The 11675-nt window shown below is 37.0% G+C and overlaps 1 protein-coding gene across 2 annotated transcripts; it reads left to right on the forward strand.

Moving 5' to 3' along the window:
* The first annotated feature begins 691 nt into the window (after positions 1–691).
* Positions 692–10873, forward strand: rybpa (RING1 and YY1 binding protein a). Of its 2 annotated transcripts, none has more exons than XM_042712853.1 (5): positions 692–880; positions 1299–1424; positions 3888–4463; positions 5510–5602; positions 5729–6078. In XM_042712853.1, exons 1-5 carry the CDS (start codon positions 855–857, stop codon positions 5769–5771), a joined length of 864 nt encoding a protein of 287 aa, XP_042568787.1. In that variant the 5' UTR covers positions 692–854; the 3' UTR covers positions 5772–6078. The 2 variants fall into 2 exon arrangements, with proteins under 2 accessions (XP_042568787.1, XP_042568786.1); XM_042712852.1 differs by lacking the exon at positions 5729–6078 and adding an exon at positions 9595–10873 and having other exon boundaries at positions 693–880.
* Positions 10874–11675: the final 802 nt, after the last annotated feature.

Here is an 11675-nt window from a genome sequence, read left to right on the forward strand (position 1 = left end):
GGCAGACGCAGTGAGTCCAGAAAACGCATAATAAAACAATTCTGGTTGATTTAGATGTTTTATGTCTTGCTTATGAGGTTGCATTAAAATAGCACTTATCAATAAATACATATGACTAAAGAATAACAGAATAATAACCAAGGAATTTTAGAACTCGGAGCTTAATAATAGGAAAATGAAGAGCATGGTGGTCAACATGAACAGATATGTAATTCAGTAAAATGAAATATGCTTAAATATGTCTGAATATATTTTCAAGGCACTGTAAATTAAAAGCTATCCAGAGGGAGGCAGTGTATGCACGACGAATAAAGTTTTCTCCTCTCAGTTAGTGCTAACCTTAAAGTCTTTCTGTAATTTGTTCCCTTTTGATTCCACAAATACATCTTTTTTTTTTTAATAATATAATTTAATAACTATTAATTTTTTTTTCTTTAAGACTTGTCATAACTACTTAAAGTCAGTTATAAAAGGGAGAATGGTCTAATGGGCCTCTTGGCAAGCTGCTTGGTCAAACTAGTTCTTAAGACAGTCTTTGTTTATGAAATCCTGTGAAACATGCCATCATTTTTTTTTTTTTTTATACAGTTTTTCTTCATAGGTTACAGTAAAGCTATGCACATTGCAGCGATCACTCACAGTTTCAAATGTGCACACTTCTGTATAAACCATTTAGACTTTTAAACCTGCGCGAGTTGTGATTGGCTCGGGACGAGGGCACGTGACGGAGCGACGCCTCGCGCTGCAGCGGTCAGCGAGTGCAAGTGTGCAATAACAGCAGCAGCGGCTCTGTCTGGAGCTCACACTGTACATTACAGAAGCCCCCTCCTCTGGAAGACGGTGTTTCTCCCATTATGGGCGACAAGAAAAGCCCATCCAGGTATAGAAACATCTGATTCGCTCTGTCTTTTCATAAAGCATCTTGCGCGTTTGTGTACACTGGCGAATATCCGCGGAATGCGGTTGAGGTCTACTTATTTTTCCTGGTTGGATATAACGATAAAAAGCGCAGCCATGGCGGATACGGAGCCTTGCCTGACTCCCGGTATCCAGCTTTAGACAAAGGGAATTTAGGAAACGCCTCCTCTCTTCTTTTCTCTTCGCCTTTTTTCACCAGCTAAAGCCCGTTTGCCCTTTAGGCATGCAAAATCGTCAGATTGCGAGTGTATTAGTGTGGTTGTGGAGCACGGGCGTCTGAATACAGCACGTAGAATCAGTGCACATGATGACACTTGCACTAATTAGGGTGCAGCATGCTATTTAAATACCCTAACCAATTCTCCCTTTAAATCTTGCAGGCCAAAAAGACAAGCCAAGCCCTCTGCAGACAACGGATTTTGGGACTGTAGCGTCTGCACCTTCAAAAACAGTGCAGAGGCATTCAAATGCAGTATATGTGATGTGCGGAAAGGTACATCTACAAGGTAAAGTGACACTGCAGCTTAACAGAGGGAGTCATGCATTCATAGCCATCACTAACACATTGCACGTGCATGCAGTGAAGATGTCATCAACACTGATATTTAGTCTTGTTGATTGTGGATTGTGTCTTTATCCATACTGACGTCATGTGATTCCTGTAGAATTTCAATGTCACACTAGGACAGGCGGCGGGATCCGGCTGCTGTGGAAGTATCCTGGGTCTGTGCGCAGGGCCCCATTACGTGATCCTATAGGAAATGGGAAACTGCAAGATGAAGGCTTTAAACAGCTCAGATTTGCTAGTGCAGTGTTGTTGTTTTGTTATGCACGCCATGCTATTTGTTCAATACTGTGTAAAATATGAAACACATGGCCATTTATTTATTTATTTATTTATTTATTTATTTTTTGCAGCTTGATGAATTGCTGTGGTCACTTGGTGGAAATGAGTCATAATGCACTGATGTTATCCTATTGATGATATGTTCTAGAATTTAGGGTATTATTGGCGCCTATGGCATGCAACCATGGTCTCTGAAATGATATTTAAGTGGATTAGATGAGGAAAGGGTCTGTCTGTCAAATTAAACATTTTTTTGTAGTTGATATTCAGTATGTGCATAATTGTTTTGCAAATTTGCAAAACTCATTTTAATGCTAGTAATTCAAATGAAAAATGTTGCATTAAATTGTTAACATAAAAAAAAAAAAAAAACGTACAAATTTCGGCGAATAATTTTCTTAGACGTTTGGACCCCTATGTATATGCAAAGTATTTCATCTTTCATATTGTCAGATGGTTTGCTCTTAAAATTGACAGATCATGAAAGAAACCCCATATCCTTTTGAAGTTTCAGTCCATTACCTGTTTTCAGTCAAATATTCTAGTGGGGTGAATGTGGCGAGTGCTCAGTGGCTGTATCGCAGGTGTTCATGTCTCTGCCAAAGTGACAGTCTTTTCATGTATTGTGTACGGTGTGAAGTATGCAGGCATCTCCTCTCGGCGTAAATTGCATGCTTGAATGTTGATTTTCTGGCTTTGTTGAAGCAACAGGATCAGTCCCTGCTCTCTCTCAGAGAGGTTGTTTGATGAGGCCGGGTTTATTATGCCGTTCTGAGATGTGCTTCTGCTGACTTGAGTGAGGGTCGTCTGTGTCTGGCCACTGTTACACACCAGAGTAGCAACAGCTGAGGGGATCAGCAGGGTACCACACAAACAAACTCGCTCGTTTTTAAGCCATTCTCATGCTGTGAAGTGGACCACACACTTATAATAAAGCAAAAAAATGTTTTTCACTGGTCAAAGAGGATTTTTGCATAACTCAAACTGTGGTTATACTCCATAATCACAGTTAAGTAGTGCAAAAAAATGCAATGTTTCCAGTCTAGGTGTTGTAGGAAAGGGTTTATGGTAATTGGTGTTTATGATGTTGCAGCAAAGAGAATGTTCATTTGTATTTATTAAGCAAAGTTAACACAATTTTGTTCTTTAATAAGATTAGGGGATGGTGATTATGTGCTGTCAGTATGTCCTCACTCATATCATTAACACATAACTTGGTTGCACAGAGTGAATCTCTCAATGCTTTCTGCTGTGCCAGTATGAACAATTATTGAGAATACCGAGACACAAATTTCACATGTGTTGGAATTATTGATAGACCAATGTTTCAGGCAAGTAATTGCAATTTTAAAAGCATCTGCATTTGTCAATAAGCTTGGCATTTAAAAAAAGGTCTCACTTGCCTTTAACAATGGAAAATATACATTTTCAAATATTTTAATTATACCCCATATAATACACTACAGGTAAAGGTAATTCTTTATATATATATATATATATATATATATATATTTTTTTTTTGAAAGGATTTTCTTGTTTACCAAATATATTTATTTGATTATTTGCATTTATTCGATCAAAAAAGCAGCAAAAACTGTTATATTGTGAGAAATTATTACAATTTAATTAACTTTTTTATGGTAATATATATTTAAAATGAAATTTATTTGTGATGCAAAGCTGAATTATCAGTGTCACATGATCATTTAGAAATCATTTTAATATGCTGATTTGTTGCTAAAATATTTATTATTATTATTGTTGAACAATTTTTTGTGGAAACTGTAATACATTTTTTTTTTTTCAAAGTTTTTTGATGATCAAAGTTATAAAGAACAGCATTTATTTGAAATAGAAATATTTTGTAACAGTATAAATGACTTTACTGTCCTAATTTAATGCATCCTTGCTGAATAAAAGTATTAATTTCTTTCCAATCATGAATTATGAATTTTAAAAATTCATAATATTTTAAAACACCAGTGAAAAATTAGCAGAAATTGTCCCATTTTACTTGCATATATAAATATTGGCATTTTCTGGTCATCTGTTGCCCTGTTCTTTATATATTGGTATCAGTGTTGACAATGCACTTGATTTCTGGTAACGTTTTCTCTTCCAGGAAACCTAGGATAAACTCTCAACTCGTGGCACAGCAGGTCGCTCAACAGTACGCCGGCCCACCTCCAGCCAAGAAAGAAAGAAGGGAAAGGACAGACAGAGACCTGCCTGACGACGACCACTTCGACATGGACAACTCCGACTCGGATAGACTCAGCAGTCTCCACCCTGACTCCGACCATCCCGAGAGATTAGGTCTGGATGGAGGTCAGCTGGACCGTGGACATTCTCACAAGGATCGGAGACAGGAACGTGGTCTAGACAAACCGCAGCCGCTCCATACAGACAGGAGGCCTGAGAGAGCAGGACTGACCCCGGACCTGCTGCAGCAGCAGCACAACAGAACAGACAGAGAGCACACGGACAGAGCAATGCTGGACAAACTTCAGCCTCACAGAGAGCACATGGATAAAGATCATCCGCACACAGCAGGCTCTGGGATGCAGCCGGCAGAGAGGATGGGTGCAGAGAGAGAGGAACTCAAAAAAGGAAAAATAGAGAGAGCCATGATGGAGAAACACAAAGAGAGACCTAAAAGCCTCACGCCCAGTAAAAAACCCACTGCTAAGAAGATGAAGTGAGTGTTGTTATGCAGCCATGCTCTGCAAGTGGTCTTTTTACTTCTAGTCAGTTCTAATCAGATAATTGTGCTGTGAGGTTGTTAATAGATGCTATATGCTTTTGTTGAAGCCATCAGTCCACATTATTTCACCTTTTTATTAAATCTTGTTTAACAGTGGAATTTCTGGCAGTAAAAAAAACAACATTGCCCATGATTATACAAATAAATCTCCACCAATCAAAGAGTTAAAATGAGCAAATAATGTCTAAAAAACACTTTAGTGTCCGCCCACTCCCATGAAGCACTGCAAATCATGTAATTGAGTTGGTATGCTCTCTGTCCTCTCAAACTACTAAAATATTTGAATAGATATGCATATTTTGCTATAAACATAAAATACATTGTTTCTGTATCCATAAGCACCATTAAAATCTATAGTTTTTCCATTTGTAATTTGATTGTCATTTGCAATGCTTCATGGGATTGTAGTTATTTCCGTCATCAAAGGAATTAAGACCTGTCTTTTTGTTCGATTTAATTTAATTTTAATTTTTTTTTGTAATGCTGTGATACACTTTGTAGCTGGTTGGTTTGGTTCATGCCTTGCAATTCTTTAACAACAAAAACAAACATATTTTTAATATCCCTAATGAGAAAAATTTATGGATGGGGGAAAAAAAAAAACTTCTGGAACCAAAGCCACTGAGAAGTGGATGGCTGTTATTTCTGTAATTTCTATTCAGAGCTGATTAAAACAGGAGCTGTTCAAGTATCACACAAGTATTCATTTATTGGATAATTTAATAAATGAATAACTCAGTTGGTGATATTTCATTTGCTAATCTTCAATGAGAAAAGCACCCATTTTTGAGATTTCTCATTTGTAAATCACTTTGGGTAAAGCGTCTACTAAATAAATAAATGTAAATGTAAATGTTAGAATTGCAGGCCAGCTACAAAAATATATTTATACATGCATGATTAAGTCCAGAAGATGAAGTGTGGGGAATGTTGTATGGTAATAGTCTGTTACTAATGGCATATTGAATCAACATTTACAGACCCAAACTCATTCAGAAAGGTCCAGCTGGGGAAAGTAACGGCATGAAGGCTGGCAAGTCTGTCACGAAGAATACTAAATCTATAATTTCACGGTAAGTTCAGAACTGATCTGCTCTTCAGCAGTTGGCATCAAGAGGAAATACTCTATATTTTCTAAATGCATCTTAATGAGCTTGTCGTGATTGACTTTTTTATTTAATTTTTTTCTGAAATGGGAGGCTTCTCTCTGGTGGCGTATGCTGGATTTCTCCTGTCATTTAGTCCATTTAAACCTGGCCCTCCACAGTAGATTGCAAGCTTGCATTCAGATTTGCCTCCATCCAGTCAGCAACTAATGGACAGAACCAAGCCCCACCTTACATTTTTATTTTTCAATAATCCATTACATCTGCATCACAATACGTTGAAAAAAGATCTGTTGTTATGTCTCATACATTGTAATTTTAAGTCAGGTTTTACCTGCATTAGAATATTTTTGATTCCTACTAATGACTTCATATTCAATTTATACTGTTACTGCTTTGAGTTATTAAGAGGAAATCCAATGAGTGGCTGCATAATCCAAGGGCTCTTTAACTTGTTGCAATGTAGACAGCTAAAATCAGATTATCATATTCAGAACTTTTGGCTGAATGAAACTAAAGATACACTCAGTAGTTTATTCAATGAAATGAAAAGTACTTCTGACAAAAGCATATGAAAGTAGTTGCCTAGAAAAAGTAGTTTTATTGTACATAAGAAACTACTTATAATGGATGTCATCACATGAAGCTTAATACTCTTTATCCTCTTATTAAAAAACACGTTTATTTGCAGAGTAAATTAAGGATTGGCTACAAAAACATTTGCTTTTGCATGATGCTGCATCACACTTCTGAATGGCTGCCAGTGCTTTTTGGAAAGATCCTTTTTGGTCTCAGAATGATGTAGTTACAGCAAATACTGCATCTGCAGCCAAAACAAGCAGAAGTTACTTGGTGCACCTTTTAATGTTGCTGACTTGTTTTATATTTAAAGGGTTAGTTCACCCAAAATTATTGTTAATAATTACTTATCAAACTCATAAGACTTTTGTTTATCTTCAAAACACAAAGAATTCTGAGAGATTTATGTTCCTCCATTGAATGTCCATTCCAATATGATGGTTCAAAAGACATAAAAACATTAGCCCATATGAATCGGGTGACTTAATGCAAGACTTCTAAAGAGGCACGATCAATAAACATTGATCATCGCACATACATAAAGAACATCAAATATGAAACTCAAAAGAACAGAAACTCAACTGTACATACAAGAACAAACATCTCAGGATCTTGTGCATCAATCAAGCACGCTTGAGTCTCAGTGTACCGTATTTGATGTGCTCTATGTATGTGTGTTGATAAATGGTTATATGTGAATAAAAACCTAAACTAAATCTGTTCATTGTGTAAAGCGATTTTCTCCTTGATTAATAAGGATATATATATATATATATATATATAACATGTCTAAATAGTAATTTTTTATTTCAGTTTTGTTATTTTTGTACTATTTTAGTACTTGTTAAGTTAAACTAAATTATATGAGAAATTATGCCTCGGTAGCTAGCTAAAAAAAATTTTTTTTGGTATTTGAATTTTATATTTGATTTTTTTTTTTAAATTTCAAATGATGTTTTTTTTTTTGTGTGTGTGTGGTTTTCATTTTTGTTTTCATTAATAATAATAATAATAATAATTCTTAAATAATTGAATGAAATGAGGGTTAGTATCTGATGACAGTTACATTTCAGGGTGAACTATCTATTTAACTCTTTTCCCGCCAGCATTTTTGAAAAAAGTTTCCAGCCACCGCCAGCATTTTTGATGATTTTCACTAAAATTTGATTGCCTACAGTATATTTTGCTGGGTGAATATTTGAATATGTTAAAGATCAGAGCCTCTACTTTTAAACAAAAAAATAAGTTTTATTCTAGCTTAAAGGGATAGTTCACCCAAAAATCAAAATTATGTCATTAATGACTCACCCTCATGTCGTTCCAAACCCGTGAGACCTCCGTTCATCTTCGGAACACAGTATAAGATATTTTAGATTTAGTCCGAGAGCTTTCTGTCCCTCCATTGAGAATGTATGTACCGTATACTGTCCACGTCCAAAAGGGTAATAAATACATCTTCAAAGTAGTCCATGTGACATCAGAGGGTCCGTTAGAATTTTTAGAAGCATCGAAAATACATTTTGGGTCCAAAAATATCAAAAACTACGACTTTATTCAGCATTGACTTCTCTCCCGGGTCTGTTATGAGCGCGTTCACAGCACATCCGGTTCGCGTACGAATCACTCGATGTAACCGGATCTTCTTGAACCAGTTCACCAAATCGAACTGAATCGTTTGAAACGGTTCGCGTCAACAATAAGCATTAATCCACAAATGACTTAAGCTGTTAACTTTTTTAACATGGCTGACACTCCCTCTGAGTTCAAATAAACCAATATCCCGGAGTAATTCATTTACTCAAACAGTACACTGACTGAACTGATGACCGAGCCAGATAACGAACGAAACATTGACTCGTTCTCGAGTCAAGAACCGTTTCTGTCGGACGCGTCCGGTTCGAGAACCGAGGAGCTGATGATACTGCGAATGCGTGATTCATACTGACACACAGTGCGTCTGAACCGAACTGGTTCTTTTGGTGATTGATTCTGAACTGATTCTGTGCTAATGTTATGAGCGCGGGTAAACCGAAGGCTTAAATCAAGTGCAATCATCGCCAATGAAGTCATTACGTCGAGCGCAAAAGAACTGGTGAAACGTTTCCGGCAACCGGTTTATTGAATCAAACTGTCCGAAAGAACCGGTTCGCGGAGAAGAACAGAACTTCCCATCACTACCGGTGATCCGAAAACCGATGCAACCAGTTCTTGACTCGAGAACGAGTCAATGTTTCGTTCGTTATCTGGCTCGGTCATCAGTTCAGTCAGAACACAGTTTGAGTAAATGAATTACTCCGGGATATTGGTTTATTTGAACTCAGAGGGAGTGTCAGCCATGTTAAAAAAGTTAACAGCTTAAGTCATTTGTGGATTAATGCTTATTGTTGACGCGAACCGTTTCAAACGATTCAGTTCGATTTGGTGAACTGGTTCAAGAAGATCCGGTTACATCGAGTGATTCGTACGCGAACCGGATGTCCTGTGAACGCGCTCATAACAGACCCGGGAGAGAAGTCAATGCTGAATAAAGTCGTAGTTTTTGATATTTTTTGGACCAAAATGTATTTTCGATGCTTCAAAAAATTCTAACGGACCCTCTGATGTCACATGGACTACTTTGAAGATGTTTTTATTACCTTTCTGGACGTGGACAGTATACCGTACATACATTCTCAATGGAGGGACAGAAAGCTCTCGGACTAAATCTAAAATATCTTATACTGTGTTCCGAAGATGAACGGAGGTCTCACGGGTTTGGAACGACATGAGGGTGAGTCATTAATGACATAATTTTGATTTTTGGGTGAACTATCCCTTTAAAGCATTGTTTTTTAATCAACTCTTGAATACACGTAGGTTTCATAAAAATGTATAATTTTGAGCAAAAAGGTGAGAAAATCACATTTTTATCAAAAACTACATCTGGATAATATTCAGTACGATTATCAAAGCATAAATCCAGTAAATCGCTTCCATCAACACCTCTAAAGCTTTCACAGCCATATACCACTTCCTGGATCAACATTTTACTCCATAACATTATGCAGTTTTCATTCATATACTGTCTATTGCTGATGATCGCATTATTTATCATATGCATCTGTTTACAAAAGAGATTGCTTGTTTCTCCATCCTGTTCATGTGTGTTTTTGTTCGGGAGGTTTTGTACTCGTTCAGAAGATGTGTAATAGCGCCCCCGAGTGTATAACAGTGAAAACACTAAAAGCTGTAAAACCTCGTCATTGGCGGAGAAGCGTGGTCTTCTAAATGATGAGATAACTCATCAATGGTGGGGAAAGAGTTAATAGTCTTTATGCAATGAACATGCAGTAATACAGTTGATGTATAAATTTCTTCTTTATCCCCTTGTTACACTTCAGACCTAAACTGAAGAACGTGGACAGGAGCTCGGCTCAGCAGCTCGCTATAACGGTGGGCAATGTGACTGTCATCATCACAGACTTTAAGGAGAAGACCCGCTCCACCTCCACCTCCTCCTCCACTGTCACCTCCAGCGCTGGCTCTGAGCAGCAGCACCTGAGCTCCAGCTCAGAGAGCACGGACAAGGGGTCGTCCCGCGCCTCCACCCCCAGAAGAGACCATTCTTCCGGCCACAATGAGACCATGTAAAGAGCAAGAGATTCAGAAACCGTAATCTCACTTGGCAAGGCCCGGAGCTCCTATAGCCAATCTTGTAACTGTACATGGAAGAGGGATCTTTTCAACCCATTCAGACAATGTCCATCTTGACACATCGGCAGAAGTGTACCTGTCGGAAACCCTCGTGGAGCACCTTGTAGATTGATGTGTTGATGTTCACGTGAGTCACTGTCAGGCCGAGACCCACTGTATATTCTGTGCCCTACTCCTACCAGATATAATCCATGTTCGTGCACCACGGAAATCAGCGCTCCCAAGTTTGCATTATTGTTCATTGTCATTAAATCGTGCAGACGGCTGTTTTGACTTTGTGTTTAGAATGTAGAATCGTTTATGCTAAATGTACAGTATCTGAGCTCAATCCTCCATCTCTCAGACCGCTCCGTGTCAATGATCCGTTGCTGCGGCTATTTGTAGAAAGTGAGTTCTCAACCGTAAGATCACGCTAGACCACCGTGTACAGGGAGATTTGTTCCCTTATTGTTTCATATGACTCTTGTGTGTTTACATGGTGGAAACACAAACTGTGATGATGTGAGTTTACAGTATTATAAATACAAGGCCAACTTTGAAATCCATACGGTGTACCATGTAGACATGTTTTGTGGTTCACAAGATGATAAGAGAGTATTTAGAATATTGTTCTTTATCTTGCTCTGTTTTTAGACTTTAAACCTTTGCATATTTCTTGTAAAATTATATCGAGATTCACAGTACTGTCTATTATTCAACTTCATGGCAATGAAAGTGTGGAGAGAGAGAAAACGGCAGTTGTTGGAATATGAAGCAGCTTATCTATTTGTGAGATTTCATACAGTATATTTACAGTTTACCAAGATCTCTACTGAACATTTGGAAAATACTCCCAATATAGCACTGTGTAGTAAAAATTGGCTTCGTCTCGCCCATAAGGACGTTTTGCACAGATTAACCCATTCACTCTGACCTTTGTTAAAAATCTAGAAGCTTACAAGGCTAATAAAATCCTTCTGAAACTCATTACGGTCTCAAAGCATCTGGGGCACTTTGATGTGATCATCTACATTTTCTACAACCAGTTTTTTCTTTTATATATAAAAAAAAAATCTGTTTTGTAAATGCATGTTATTGGTCTTATTGTGAACAATTCATCCATAGGTTTTTTTTTTTTTTTTGACATCATGATGTTAAATCACAATGTCATAACTGGACCTTTAATGTTGATTATTATTATTATTTATTTTTTGTGCACAAATCAATTGAATTTCCCACCATCTTAGCAAACCTGCACAGTGTGAAGACATATATTATTCGATCAACATCTCTTGCTGTTCCTTTTGTTACTGGAACATCAATGAATTGTTGTAGGTCTCAGTCCCACCCCATTAACTCTTAAATCAGAGGGCAAACAAAGGATGTTGATACAGTAACATGTCCTATCCACCCTCTGGTTTTAGCTGTTTTGGAACATAATAGCTGGTTTCTAGCTAGTCTGAACTGGTTATTAGCTGCTACCATGCTTCAAAAATCAACTTTAGCACTCTAATCTAACATTACACTATTATACCATAAGATTAAAACTGAGAAAAAAAAAACTAAATCAAAATATAAATAATTACTGTAATAAAGTAGTTATCAATTTGAATAAGCTTTTATATTTTCACGATTTTAGTAATTTTATTATGTGCTTTTGTCTATTTTTACACATTTCTATTTAGCTTTATTTTATTTTAGTAATTTTATTTTAGTTTAACTTTAACATCGCTGCCAAGACGATATAATCATTAACTAATTCTAAGTAATCTAATCTAATTTTTAAAAT

Source organism: Cyprinus carpio, chromosome A23 (assembly GCF_018340385.1).
Source record: "Cyprinus carpio isolate SPL01 chromosome A23, ASM1834038v1, whole genome shotgun sequence".
In the NCBI taxonomy this organism is placed as follows: Eukaryota; Metazoa; Chordata; class Actinopteri; order Cypriniformes; family Cyprinidae; genus Cyprinus; species Cyprinus carpio.